Raw genomic sequence first — 15,560 nt, forward strand, 5'->3', positions numbered from 1 at the left:
GAGAATTGCAATTTTGAGGGAAATCACTTCTTAAATTTTTGAAACCTTTTTCAAGCATTTCAAAAATTGGTTTTCATTAAATCAAACCCTGTTTTCACGGTATTTCAAACCTAACAAAAACCCATTTAAAGCTCTAATTGATTTTTGGAAAATTCCCCTTAATCCTCTTAGCTTATCTCTAACACCAAGAAAATAAAGTTTATTGCAAGATTATCTATCCCTAATATTCACTTTTCAGTCCATCTATTAAGGATTAAAGCTTAACTTAATGAGGGCCCATTCATCAAGCAAGGCAACAAGCTCACAAGCAATAAATCAAAATGTAACAAATCCCATTTAAATGGCTAAATCAGTTCAAAACCACAATACAAATCAATATTTACAAGCCCATCTCTAGAATCTCAAACAACTACTCACAAATCATTGTTTAAAGACAAACCCAAATGTATAAATGAAGAAATAATGGAAATGTAGGCTAAAGGGTAGAAAAACCCAGAAATATGCAGCAGATTCTCTGAGAAAAGTGCGTAAAACGAGTTCTGCAGTCGGAAAAAATGCGACGTGCTCCTCCTTCTCTCTTTCTAATCTTGCTAAAAATGCCTCCCTTGCTCTCTATGGAAAGAAAATGATAAAATGAGGCTTTATATAGGCTAAGGGTCTGCCCTAGAATGGGTAAAAGGGGGAAGGTTCCAGAGAAAGTGAGGTAAAAAGCTGGAGTAACGGAAATGCCACGTCAATTATTTCCAGTAAAAATGACATAAGCCGAGTCAGTTGTGTCGTGGGTTGTGTTGCGGGTTGTGTAGCTCTCGGCGTGAATATCTGACGATCGACACAACCTGCGACATAAGCTAATTCGGTTGTGCTGCAGGTTGTGTCGCTCTCGGCCATTTTTTTACTCAACTTCAAAATTTTTGCAATTCGACTTTAATCTCCTCCAAATGGCTACTCTGATCCAAATACATCAAATTTCTCCAAATTTACCCTACAAAACAAATAAATTCTAAAAATTAAACTAAGAAGTGTGAAAATTGTAAAATTGACTAAATATATACTAATATCTATGATAATAGCTATGAACAAGGGTAAATTATGTGCAAAAATTATACCTAAATGATGATATAAAATGCGCGCATCAAGGGTCAAACTTCATCAAATGGTCACCAATTGACCATTAAAAATCCAATTAACCATTCAAACACAATATCTCCAATTTTCATACTAACCCTAATTGATCAAATCTCATTCTCATACAAACTCAAAAAAATTCAACTCCATTAAACTCCAATTCATATGTATACATTAATTGACATTAATATACCAACTTAATTGCAATTAAACCATCAAAACCCTAACCCTCTCTTGGCTGCCACAATTCATACATACTCCTACATAAGTGTTTTATTCAATTTCTTAACAATTTCTCACTCACTTGAACTTCCTAACATGGAATAAAATGAAAAATGTAAGAGTTAGCACTAACCTTTTTTTGAGCAGAATTTTCCCAAGCAATTCCTTCACTTTCTTGGCTTTTTTTGGCTGCCAAACACTCCTACAAGGTGTGGGGGTAATTTTTATTGAAGGGATCTAGGGTTTTTGGTGCAAGATAAGCAAGGTTTCCAAGTTTGGAAGCTTGAACTATGGTGGAAACCCTCTCCTCTCTCTCTCTACGTTTTGGCTGCCCAATGGATGAAGATGGGAGTGCAGATTGGTCTTTCATTTTGTCTCTTTTTATTTAGTTTTTATCTCTTTTAATTAGTTTGTCAAGTTGTGATTGGGTGGGGGCATGTTAATGACATCATGTGATGTAATAATTCTCAATTTCTTTCATTTTTCTTTTTTTTTTTCTTTTCTACTCATTTTCAATTCAATTTTTAACAATATTTATTCATATTTTAGATCATAATAATTATTTACTTAACTGGACAAGTCGGTCAAAAATCATCTCTGAAGACGAAATGACCAAAATGCCCTCCGTTTGGCTTAACAGACTAAAATTGTCTGTACCGATTGAAAATTTTTTCTCAACCTTTTCTTAGCATTCTAATGCCATAGAAACCTCAATGAATCTTCTCTGGAGTCTCAAAAATTATTTTATAAATTTTCTCCAGGGTCTAGGGCTCCTAGTTGCGAGAACCGCAACTTCCCACTGGGTTACCCATCGCTAGGGCACCGGCTCATTTAACTTGATTGTATTTTATTTCTAAAATTTTTTCTAAATTTTTCTTATTAATATTTGAGTTATTTATGACTCCTCACTCTAGTCTAATTATTTTTCTAGACGTTCTAACTGTCCAAACCGACACCGGTCACCGAAATAGTAGAATGTACGTAATTGCTACAGTGAGGGTGTTACAGAAACACCATATTTTATTTCAATAATTTTTATTCTTCCTTAATTTATTTCTTCATGGATATGAAGTGCAATTTGTGAAATTTAACTCATTTAATTCATTTATTGAAATTATAAATTCATTTGGGGTTTCGAAAATTTTATAAAAAATCTGGCGGAGTACCGGCTAAAAATGATAAAACAGTTATTCGGAACCTGTAGAAAACACTTCCAATAATTTCCAATCATTCTCAAACTCCATTTGTATCACATCAATTTACAACAATTTTTTAACAATTCCTCTATTTATCATTCATTCATTTCACATCATCATCATGCTCAAATCATAAATAAATTCTCATATGTTATTTATAATCACAAGTTACAAATACTTACATTAATACAAAATTATATTACATTTATTTCAAATATACACGATAAGATAAGAGTTTAATTACAAAACTTACAAAAATTACAAAATACAAAATGGGACCTAGTGTCCTACCAATGTGTAACACCCTCCCTGTAACAACTCCGTACATTCTACTGTTCCGGTGACTGGTGTCGATCCGGACAGCTAAAACGTCTAGAAAAATATTTAAACTAAAGTGAGGAACCATAATTAACTCAAATATTAATAAGAAAAATTTAGGAAAAATTTTAGAAATAAAATACAATCAAATCCATTGGTCATTTGAACAGTAGGAATTTGGCAAAATTATCTTCATGAAAGTTGTTCCTTATTGTGTCTAGTTACATTTCTTTTTTTGAATCACTCCATTTGGAGTTTTGTTGCTCAAGTTATGGCCTAAACACCATAACTGGCCGAATTGTAATTTTCCAGATTTTTCTGGGTAGAACCAATTCTGTAGGTTTTGTACACTGACTTCAGGTCAGTTTTTGAACATGGTATGATCAAAATTTAGGTTTGGTTTCTTCATAAAAGTTTTAGGTCTATGTCTCAGCTATCTACTGGTAAATTTTCAAGTCAATTGGACCTTTCTACACTGAGTTATGAGCAAATGAATAAATATTGTTCATTTGGTCATTTTGCCCAAGCAGAATGTAAGTCACTCGGATTAGGGTAATTTTTAAGTCAACTTGGTTTGGTTTTCTGGGCAGGGTTTCTTCACCAAATTGGTGCTATTATGTTTCATGTCCAAAATTCCTTGCACCAATTGAACCTCTACAACTCCATTTATAGTTGCCCAAACCTGCTGGACTCACACTCAGTCCTGCAGGTCACCAAGGGCAGCATGCCTAAGTTCCACTCCAACATCATTACTCACTTTAATTCCTCCTCACACACATTCAAATGGTCACTAATTGACCATTACAAGGTTAACATATCATTACATGAGCAAACCCTAATGTTATGCAAATGTCCAAGTTCTGAAGTTCATTCATGCACTATACTTGCATTTCACTTACACAATCATGTTCAAGCACTCTTCTCATGCTATGGGCAGCTCATAAACACTTTACTTCAAGTAAATTCATCAAACCCTAACCACCCCTAAGCTGCCAAAATTGTAGGGTGAATATACATAAGTTTTATTTTGTCTTTCTTACAATTTTCATTTATCTCATGTTAATAAACATGAATTAAAAAAGAATGGAAGGAGATTGGTCACTAACCTTGTTGGAGATACTCCCAAGGTTGCCAAAACCTTTATTTTTCCTCTTCAAATTGCTATCCAAGGCTTGCTCTAGTGGTAGGGACAATTTTTCATGAGGAGAAGTTAGGGTTTAGAGGTGATTTGGTGGGTTGTCTCAAGCTTGCCTTAAGCTTTCATGGAGGAATGGGCTAGGGAGAGGGAAGATGAGAGTCACGGATGGAAATGGGAAAGGGAAGAAACATATTGGTTTCTTCAAATTTTCAGCCCATTTTATGCTTTTTAAGTGGTTTATGGACATGTGTTACAATGTGATTGGGTGGGAGTGCTTTAGTGACATCATGTGATGTCATAATTGACATTTTCTTTCATTTTCTTTTCTTTTCTTTTCTACTTATTTTCAATTTAATTTTTAGCAATATTTATTCACATTTTATGTCAAAATAATTATTTACTTAACTGGACAAGTCGGCTAAAAATCATCTCTGAAGACGAAATGACCAAAATGCCCTCCGTTTGGCTTAACAGACTAAAATTGTCTGTACCGATTGAAAAATTTTTCTAAGCATTTTCTTGGCATTCTAATCCCATAGAAACCTCAATGACTCTTCTCTGGAGTCCCAAAAATTATTTTATGAATTCTCTCCCCGGTCTAGGGCTCCTAGTTGAGAGAACCGCAACTTCCCACTGGGTTACCCATTACTAGGGCACCGGCTCATTTAACTTAATTGTATTTTATTTCAAAAATTTTTCCTAAATTTTTCTTATTAATATTTGACTTAATTATGGTTCCTCACTTCAGTTTAAATATTTTTCTAGACGTTTTAGCTGTCTGAACTGACACTGGTCACCGGAATGGATACAGTGAGGGTGTTACAGTATGCATCTGGAGTGAAAGGCTATAGGTTATGGTGCAATGATCCAAAGTCTCCAAGATTAATTATCAGTAGGGATGTAACATTTAATGAGTCTACTTTATTGGATAGTCAAAGGAAAAAGTCAATAGTAGAATTAAATCATGGTGTCAAAGAATAGGTGAAGCTTGAGATTGATACTTTAGCAGTTCAGTCCAGTGATTCAGAAGATGAGGTGCAAGATCTTGATCAACAAGAGGATGCACCTGAGAAACAGTAATAGGAATCATATAGCATTGCAACTAGTAGAGAGAGAAGACAGATTAGACCCTCACAGAGATATGCATATGCAAATTTAGTTGCATTTGCTTTATCAGTTGCTGAGATGGTTGATATGCATGAACCCAACAATTATAGAGAAGTTATTTCTTATTCAGATGCAGATCAGTGGGTCTGTGGTATGGGTGAAGAAATTGAATCTCTTCACAAGAATTGGACTTAAGGAGCTTGTAACATTACTTAAGGAATAGAAAGTGGCAGGTTGCAAATGGGTGTTTGAGAAAAAGGAAGGCACTTTAGGGGTTAAAGCACCTCGATATAAGGTACTGTTGGTAGCAAAAGGCTTTACTTAGAAGGAGGGGATTGACTTTAATGAAGTATTTTCTCTAGTTGTGAAGCATAGTTCTATTAGGGTTTTACTTGCTATAGTTGCTCTTCATGATCTAGAGCTTGAGCAATTAGATGTGAAGACAGTATTTTTACATATTGAGCTGGAGGAGAAAATTTATATGAGTAAGCCTGAGGGATTTGTCATTCTAGGTTTGGAAAACCATGTTTACTTGCTTAATAAATCTTTATATGGTCTAAAACAGTCACCCAAGCAATGGTATAAAAGATTCAATACATTCATGGTTCGTAATGGCTTTATTCATAGTTCATATGATAGTTGTGGGTATCATAAGAAACTTTTAGATAATTCTTTTGTCTATTTTTTATTGTATGTGGATGATATGCTTATTGCTGCTAAAAGCATATCACAGATTAGCATTCTAAAATAGCAGTTGAGTGCTGAGTTTGAGATGAAGGATCGGGTGTTGCAAAGAAGCTATTGGGAATGAAAATTACTAGGGATAAAAGTATTGGGAAGCTTTTCTTGTCTTAGCAGGCATATGTTGAAAAAGTGCTTAAGCGTTTTAGCATGAATAATGCTAAGCCTGTGACTGTTCCATTTGTTGCTTATTTCAAGTTATCTGCAGACATGTCACCAAAAATAAATGAAGAGATGGAGCTCATGTCTAGTGTTCCCTATTCGAGTGCTATTTGTAACATCATGTATGCTATGGTTTGCACCCTATCTAACATTTCACATGCAGTTAGTGTTGTGAGTAGATACATGGCATGTCTTGGGAAAGAGTATTGGTAGGTAGTGAAATGGATTTTGAGGTATTTAAAGGGTACTACAGATGTTGGTCTAACATTTGATAGGGCCAAGATGAATGATTCAGTTGTTGGCTATGTGGATTCAGATTTTACAAGGAACTTAGATAAGAGGAGATCTTTGATAGGTTATTTGTTTACTATCTCTGGAAGTGCTATTAATTGGAAGGCAACATTGCAAGCTACAGTTGCTTTATCTACCATAGAGGCTGAATATACGACTTTAGCAAAGGTTGTAAAGGAAGCTTGATAGTTATAAGATTTGGTGAGTGATATTGGGTTGATATAAAATAAACTAATAGTGTTTTGTGATAGCCAGAGTGCAATACATCTCATAAAGAATAAGATATACCATGAGTAAACTAAGCACATTAATGTTAGATATCACTTCATTTGGGATATTATATCTTAAGGTATTTCAGTTGTGTAAAAAGTCTCTATACATAATAATCCAACAAATATGATGACCAAGAGAGTCCCAGTTAGCAAGTTTAGGCATTTCCTAGACTTGGTTAGTGTTTATAGTGCTCAGTAGTGCCCTTATGAGGGCATATGGCAAGACAATGTATTTGTAGTTATTTTGTTGATGATGGAGGGAATTCAAGCCAAGGGGAAGAATTGTTATTTTTATGTGGCTTGAATTTCTGATGTCTTCATGGACCAAAATTATGACTCGACTCGAAAGCTTTGCACTGTAACTTGATTGGGATAAAAAGTGAGATCTGTGGGGGTGCAGGGGCAACGCATCCATGGTATGGACTAGTATAAATATTATACTATTTTTCCCTTTGCGGTAGAGTTGTGAGATATTCAGAAAACATACTAAAGTTAGAGTTTGAGAGTTCTTAGTGATTTTATCTTTTTTTTTTATTTTTATTTTTTTTTTTATCATAGTGGAACTTTTTCTCTTGTCTTGCCTGTGGACGTAGACCTTATAGTTGAACTGTATAAATCCTATGCTATTTTTTTTTTCTCTTTTCTGATACTATGTGATTATACGATTGTGTGTATTCCTTAGATTTGTGTGCTTGTTATAACAGATAATTTAGGCACTCCTAATTCCCAAATTTGAGCTCCCTTATCTACTCTGTTCATTCAAAACTCACATCTGGCATTTAACACAAATAATGTGACATATTCACATGATGTCAATGTACTTATTACAATGACCCAATGATCTTGACTTCTTGAGATGACTTTGCATGTTATAAGTTTCAAGCTTTCAATATTATCTCAAAGATAATATAAAACTTATAACCGTCTCATCTTTGTTTTCTGAAGGTGACTACCTATGTGAGAAGGCTTGTCATTTTATCTGTCCGACATACTAATAGTAAAAAAAAATTATGTTCTTAAACATAAATAAAAATATGTATATATATTTTGTAACAAATTGCAATTAGGTGCTAATAACATTACCATAATAATGTGTCTTATATAAACATAAAAAAATGTATTATTACATTTAACATTTATGCAATCCTAATGATTTTACATACCTATAGAAAACTTCTTTTGCTATTGGCTTAGTAAAATGGATCTATTATCATCTCATGAGTAGAAATATACTTCATGTTCACTTCTTTGTGTGCAACCATATCCTTAACAAAATTGCACTTAATGTCAATGTGTTTGGTTTTTTCATGATATTTGGGATCTTTTGTATAAGCTATTATTGCTTGACTATATCAATAAACAGTCACAGGTTCAATAGCACTAACAGAAATTTCTTAGTGTACTAGAAATTGCTTTAATTAAATAGCTTCTTGCACAACAGCTGAAAATGCTACAGACTCAACTTCCATTGTTGATAGAGCTATACATGATTATTTCTTAGTATACCAAGATATTTCTCCATTGTTTAGTAAGAAGGCATAGCCAGAGGTAGATTTTTCTTATCTAAATCACCTCCCTAGTCAACATCTATATAGCCTTTCAATTATAGACCACTTCCTTGATAACACAATAAGCAATCAACTATGCCCTTAAGATACCTTAATATCCTCTATACAACTTTCTAATGTAATTGCCCAGGATTGGATTAATATCGACTCACCATGCCAATAGCATAATAAATATCAGGTATTGTACATATCATAGCATACATTAGACTTTTGATTGCACTGGCATAAGGAACATTTTTCATTTGCTCTATCTCTTGAGGAGCCTTAGGACCTAGTCTTCGGCTTAGAGCTTCACCTTTAGAAATGGGAGTATCTATGAGTTTACAGTCTTGTATATTAAATCACTCTAGAACCTTTTGGATATATGACTCTTATGAGAGAGATAATAATTTCTTTCAGTGATGTAACACCCTCACAATAAGTAGTTCCGTACATTCTACTGTTCCGGTAACTGATACCTGTTTGAACGGTTAGAATATCTGGAACCATACTTAAATCACGGAGAGAAGTCATAAATTAAATTAATAAAGACCAAATGAGATTGGAGAAAACTAAGAGGAATGGAGTGCAATTGGTTAAATGAGCTTAAGTCCTGATGATGGGTGACCTAACCGGGAAGTGACTGTGAGTTCAGTTGCTACCCTAAATTCATGTGAAACCCTATAGAATCCTTGATTAAGGGTTGATTGAGGAAGTATTTGGAATGACTAAATCAAAGAAATGAAAAGGGAATAAGCACAAATAAGTGAATCAAAACCTAAGGATTCATTAGATATTATGGAAAAAGATAGACTATAACCCGATGAGGGGTATTTTGGTCAATTCACTATAAGAGTTGACTTTTGAGTTAAATGTAAATTAAAATGATTGAGATTAAAACATTAGAAAAGAATTAAATTCATGAAAGTATGTAGGAAAATTTAAGATGCAACATAGAAGGCATTGATAAAATTGTAGGAAAATAATAATAATTAAAATTATATATTAAATAATTAAATTGTGGATAAGTATAAATAAGAGACCAATACATAAGAAAACAAAAATAAACTTCATCTTCTTCTTCCATTTAAGCCGACTACCTCTCTCTCTCTTCCTTCCTCCATTGTTAACCTTCTAAGCTTTTAAAACCTTGATTTTCTCCACAAATTTCCATGGACAAACACTAGAAAACTTTGAATTAGCCTATGATTGGAAGACTAGAATAAAGGAAATTGAAGAAAAGTGGAAGATTTGGGAGATTAGAAATTGACCAATTTAGGTAAGTTATCTTCCAAGCCTCCCTTCTTGTATATTGCTTGAATTTAAGGTTAAATATGGAGAATTGACTTGAGAAGTAATGAAAAATATGCATGAACTAGGGTGTATGAATTTTGGCCAGCGTGGGAAGATAGGGGTTTTGGTGTTTTGGTTTGATTGAACATGGATTCTAGTGTTGCATGAAGTGTTTGCATGAATTGTATGTTTGAAATTGCTTGGAAGGGGAAGATGAGAATTTAGGGTTTGGTGAAATTAAGGTTTTTATGGTATGAAGATCAATTAGGGTTATTGATGTTAAATTATGGTTATTTGATGCGCATTAAATGAGAAATGATATTGATTTGGTGAGGAAATTAATGAATTGGATATGGTGCATTAGGTTTTGAATCTAGACAGCTTGAGTCTAGTGTATTTAGAAGCTCATAAGTTGAGCTACATAGCTCCAATTGGTATGAAACTAACTAGAAATAAAACTTAAGACATAATGCTCAAACTTTTATGTTGGACACTTGCCCAGAAAATGACCATAGGGTATCTCAATTAGGGCTTGAATCCGGAATTTGCAATTTCAGAAGCTGGAAAATGACTTAATGAATAGTACCTAATCAATTAAGCATAACTCACTCTAGAAAACTCCAAATTAGGTAATTCTTGAACCTATGTAATCTTGAGACATAGAGAAACAATTTATATGAAGATCATAAAGCCAAATTATGACCGTAACTTAATCAAATTGCTTGAAAAAAGTAAGTCTAAGAATCTGCCCTAATTCTGGACTAGACCTGAATTCTAGGAAATTTAGGTATCCGATCAGTTTTGGCAAAATAGCTATAACTGGAGCTATATAGGTGTAAATTAAATGATTTTAGAGCCAAAATACTCATAAGATATAGAACTATAAATTTCATGCTTGGACCTAAACCCAATTCTAAGGGCAAAGTGGCTGAAATACTAAAGTAAATTAGAACTTGAAAACTGAAAATTTCTTGCAACTCAGTAATTTTGCCCTTTGACCTTCGGGTAGCAATCAGGGCATAACTTTCTCTAAAAACTCTAATTTAGGTAATTCAAAATGATTTGAAAACTTAAGGGAAAGGCCTAAAACATTGTTTTAGGGACTTGATTTAGATTCTGAGCATAAGATGCTCGGATATTGAATACAAAAATTAGGTGGAAATATGGAAAACTAGAAAAGAATAGTGTTAGGTACCCAGGAGTAGTACCTAGTGTTTTGGCCATAACTAGAGCTCTAGAACTTCAAATTGAGTGATTCAAAAAGAGAATTAAAGCTAAGACATAGGGGAGCAACTTTACTGAAGATTGCATTATCAAATTATGACTGAACTAAGTTGAATTTGGGTTCTAACGTCAAGTTCCAAAACTGTCTAGAACCCAAAATCAACTATAACTTTGAATTCATTAGAAATTTGTTTGGTTAGCTAAGAGTAGAACTTAGAATGAGTATTAAAGCTTTGAATTTGTGAATTTTTAGTGGATAAGGAGACTTCTAAAGAAGTGAAGAACTAAGTTAATAAAAGGGAAATTGAAAGAAGGTTTGTGCACAACTAGATTTCTCTTTTGTTTTAAACTTTGGAATTGGATTGAGTGGATTTTATATGAGTCAATTATGGTTTTCTTTTATAATTGAGAATTTACATATTGTTTTGAGAACTTTGAATTGTGAAATGGATTTATAATTGTAGAAAGGCAGATGTTGGCTGATTGATTTCATTGTAGCAAGGGGTGAGCTGGTTTTGAATGTATTTAGAAGTATTTTGAGAACTTGATGTGTTACCAACCACTTATGTGGATTTGTGATGTTTGAATGTGATTATTTGATTTATAATTGTGATTCTTTGAATGAAAAATTATTTAGAGATTTATTTTGAAACCACAGTTGGCATGACAGTCCCTTACGATATTCCCCATTAGTAACGACTAATTGGGGTTTGATATTTGATTATGTTATCTCCCTCTCTAGCTTGCTAGTTGAGGTTGAGATCGGATGAGTACTCATATTGCTAGTTAGCCACCTTTCTCATTAATAACGGTTAATGGGATTGAGATTGCTTTGTCATAGTGTACAACGTAGAATTGATCGTGAAATTTTGTGTTATAGCTTAAACTATGTGATTGTTGGCAACACTTGTGTTTTGTGAATATTTTGATAAATATGTAATTGAAAATAATTGATTTGCTAATAATTGAATAATGTTGTATTGTTTTCATGATTTATGGAAAATGTGAATTTTGCAAATATTTATGTATGATTTGGCAAATATGTTTGTAATGAGTTTTTAAAATTATTAGTTGTACACCATTGAGTTCAATGCTCAGCGATAGCTGTTTTATGCTGTCGTAGGTAAAGGAAAGGATAAAGCAGTTGAGTGAGCTGTTTGGAGCTGTGTATGATTGTCTTTGGGTATAATAGGTATACCCACTATAGATTGTATTTTGATGTAAAGTAAAACTATATGTATGCAAGAGACAATTGAACAGTTGTATTAAAAGAGTTGTAATAACATTTTTATAATTTTGAAGCTTGTAAATTTGTAAATAAATATCTTTTGAGTTATAAAATTGTGAATGATTATTTCTTTTAAATTGTAATGAGATGATTTTATTTTCTTGATGTCGAATGAATGAAAAGAAATGATTCGAGCTTTGATTGAGTTCAATTTATGCATATTGTTTATTACAGATTGATTTCCAACAGGTTAAAATTTTGAATTTAATAAAATTATAGCGGTCACCACGCAGATTTTCTGAAAAATAATATGGAATAAAATTCTTTGATTTCCCAATACTTAATTTATTTCTCAACTGTTTGGCAATTATTAATTTAAAAATAAATTGGATTCGCTTAAAATTCCTTGTAGTATATTTAATGGATTATCGGTAGGTAGAGTTCGGTAATTTATTAGGTATACTACGGAATCATGTCATATCTTACAGAGGGGTAAGGTGTGACAAGCAATCCCTTAAAATATTAACTCCAAGGATATTTGCAGCTTCACCCATGTTTTTCATCTCAAAATTAGATGATAACTATCCTTTGATAGTTTTGTGATGCTCACTATAATTTCTGGCTATAAGTAATCATCTACATACAATGATATGATTACAAGTTTATCTTTAGATTGTTTGATATATATGCAATGGTCCTCATGAATCATAGTGAAATCAAATGACATGATTGCATTATGAAACTTAATATATTATTGCCCTAAAGACTGTTTAAGGCCATAAATTGACTTTAAAAGTTTACACACTTTGTGTTCTTAGCCTTTTTTAATGAAACCTATGGGTTGTTTCATGTATATTTCCTCATCTAATTCTCCATTGAGAAAGGCAGTATTCACATCCATTTGATGTTAATCAAGGTTTTAATCTTATCCAAGTAAATCTTACAACAGGTGAAAAAGTTTCCTCATAATCTATTCCTTCCTATTGTGTATACCCGTTAGCCATTAGGTGATCTTTGTATCTTTCAATAATGCCGTTGGCCTTACGCTTTATCTTGAGAACCCACTTGTTCCTTTAGGTAATTCAACAAGTTCTCAAAATTGGTTGGATTTTATAGACTCCTTTTCCTCTTCCATTGCCTTAATCCATTTTTCTTTAGCTAGGGATAAAAGAACCTCTTTTATATTCCTTGGCTCTTCTTTATCAAAAGTAACTATAAATGCTTCCCCTTCGATCTCAAAACAATGATAGGGAACCCTTGTATGACTCATTCGTTATAGTTGAGATTGATTCATTAACTCATCAATGGGTATGTTACTCCCACTCGTACCAGGCATCAAAGTTAGACTCATTTCAGGGTGCAATGGTGAATCCGGATGAACATATTCGTTTATATTCATATTGCTCCCACTTGGAAGTGTATCCATTTGAATTTCTATAGTGGAAGCATCCTGGTCATGAGCTTTATATAGAGATAAGTCTTGACTTAGCTCACCCTGCTTTGGAAAATCATTCTCTAAGAATGTGACATCTCATGATTTAAATTCAATTATACTTCCATTTTCTTGCTCACCTATTAGAACATATCCTTTTGACTGCTTAGAGTATCTTATAAAGAAACATTTCCTTCCCCTTGGACCTAGTTTTCCAAATATGTGGCATTGATCATGAGCAAACATAGCACATCCCCAAGGTTTCAAAAAACCTAAGTCTAGTTTGCGTTTTGTCCAAAGCTTGTATGGAGTGGAAGTAATAGATTTGGTTGGCACATGGTTAACTACAAAAGTGGCAGCTATTAGTGCATCACTCCAATAGGTAATTGGCAAATTAGCTTAAGCCATCATTGACCTAACCATTTCAAATAGGGTTCTATTTTGCCTTTCTACAACACCATTTTGTTGCGAAGTTCCAAGATGTAACACCCCTATTTGTATAGCCTGGAATATTTCATTGTTCCGGTGACCAGAGATAGTCCGGACAGTTAAGAGGATTAGAACCACACTTAAGACAACTAGAGAAGCCATAAACACAAATAATTAGTAATTGCCAATTAGTTAAGTATAAATAAGAAAAACAGAACATAAGAAGTTAAATGAGTCGAGAGTCACAGCGATGGGTGACATTCTCGGGAAGGATTGCGAAGTCGATTTAAACTCAAATTTCAAATAGTAAAATGTGACGCTGCAGTCCTTAAGACCATTACAAACATAGTGGAAAAGAGAAAATCACGAAAAAAGGTTGTTAAGTTAGTCAAATAATTAGGTCAGGGAGCCGGAAGAAATATTGAATTATTTGTAAACCGGGTTGAACCGGCGAGGGGCAATTTGGTCAATTGACCCCGAGAGCTGACTCCTGACCTAATTGTCAAATAAAATCGGAGAAAAGAAAATTTCGGAGTCGGGAATTAAATTAAAGAACTAATAGAAAAATAAATAAAAAAAAGAAAATGAAAAAAGTGAAGGGAGATAACATCATGCATGATGCCATAAATATTATAATTAATATATTTAATTAAATTGATTTTTTTGGTCTTCCATAAGACAAAAGACATAAAGAAAAGAAAAAAAAAAAGAAACAAAGTCATCTTCCATTGCCGCCTCTCTCTCTCCCAAGTTCTCTCTCTCAAATTTTCCTCCATGAAAGCTTATTTTTAAGCTTTCTAAACACTAATTCCACCATAAATCCTTTAATTTTCTTAAAGAAAAATTATAAGAAAATCTTGGAAGGAAGATTAGAAGGAGAAGAATTGAAGAAAATTGAGAGAAAGTGAAGATCAAAGACTTCACCTAAGGTTAGTAATTCAAACTTCAAATTTTTAGTTTAATTAATGTACGTATAGCATCAAGAACTTAGAAATTAACATAAAATGAAAAGAAAACTTATTTGGAGGACTAGATAGAAATTCTAGCAGCTAGGGTTTGTGATGGAAATGCTTGTGTTTTGATTGAATTTAATATGTTAGGCAAGCTTGTATGAATGTGGTAGTGAGATTGAGATGCTTGGATTTGGTTAAATGCAACAATTTAGTGAGTTAGGGTTTTGGACACCTAGGGTTTGAGAGGAAAAAATGTGAGAAATTGGTAAATGATATATTTGACCTAGTTTGAAGTGGGAAATGGTTGATTGTGACCAAATGAAGTGTGTTGGAAGTGTTGGAGTTGAGGTTAAATTCGGATTGAGTGTGGTCATGCTGCTGGCAGCATGACCAATGTCCCCTTGAGGGACCAAAAATGAAAATTTACAAGTCCAATTGGTATGAGACCAATTGGGAATGAAAATAGACACTAAATGACACAATTTTCATTTAGGAAGCATGCTCAAAAAGTGACCAAAACGTAGTGAACATATTAACCAAACTCGGAAAATCTCAGTCTGCCTTGTACAAACTGACCAAATGAACAGTGTTTGTTCATTTGGCCATAACTTGAGCTAGGCAGGTCTAAATGACCTGAAATTTTACTAGTGGATAGATGAGATATAGACCTAAAACTTTCATGGAGAACTTAAATCCAAATTATGCCATTAACCAAGTCATTTGGCCACCCAAATTTGGTGACCTGAAACTGCCAGAACCAAAATTTGCCCAGAAAATCTGGGTTAAGTCCAATCCGGCAGCCATGGTTCAAATGGCTATAACTTGAGCTAAAAAACTCTAATTGGAGTGATTCAAAAAGGAGAATAAACTTAAGACAATAGG

At 33.4% G+C, this 15,560-nt stretch overlaps 1 protein-coding gene across 1 annotated transcript; it reads left to right on the forward strand.

The window, feature by feature from the left end:
* The first annotated feature begins 5,029 nt into the window (after positions 1-5,029).
* Positions 5,030-6,486, forward strand: LOC131177521 (secreted RxLR effector protein 161-like). The gene is made up of 4 exons (XM_058142537.1): positions 5,030-5,075; positions 5,177-5,257; positions 6,056-6,141; positions 6,253-6,486. The coding sequence occupies exons 1-4, from the start codon at positions 5,030-5,032 to the stop codon at positions 6,484-6,486; spliced, it is 447 nt and encodes a 148-aa protein (XP_057998520.1).
* The last annotated feature ends 9,074 nt before the right edge of the window (positions 6,487-15,560 follow it).

Source organism: Hevea brasiliensis, unplaced genomic scaffold, assembly GCF_030052815.1.
Source record: "Hevea brasiliensis isolate MT/VB/25A 57/8 unplaced genomic scaffold, ASM3005281v1 Scaf53, whole genome shotgun sequence".
Lineage (NCBI taxonomy): Eukaryota > Viridiplantae > Streptophyta > Magnoliopsida > Malpighiales > Euphorbiaceae > Hevea > Hevea brasiliensis.

Excerpts from the sequence above, each read along its gene's own strand:
- LOC131177521 (XM_058142537.1), top strand. The coding sequence starts at position 5,030 with ATGAGGTGCAAGATCTTGATCAACAAGAGGATGCACCTGAGAAACA. Across the intron at positions 5,076-5,176 it reads GAGGATGCACCTGAGAAACA|TTGCTGAGATGGTTGATATG; the intron begins GTAATAGGAATC and ends TTGCTTTATCAG. Across the intron at positions 6,142-6,252 it reads GTAACATCATGTATGCTATG|GGTACTACAGATGTTGGTCT; the intron begins GTTTGCACCCTA and ends AGGTATTTAAAG.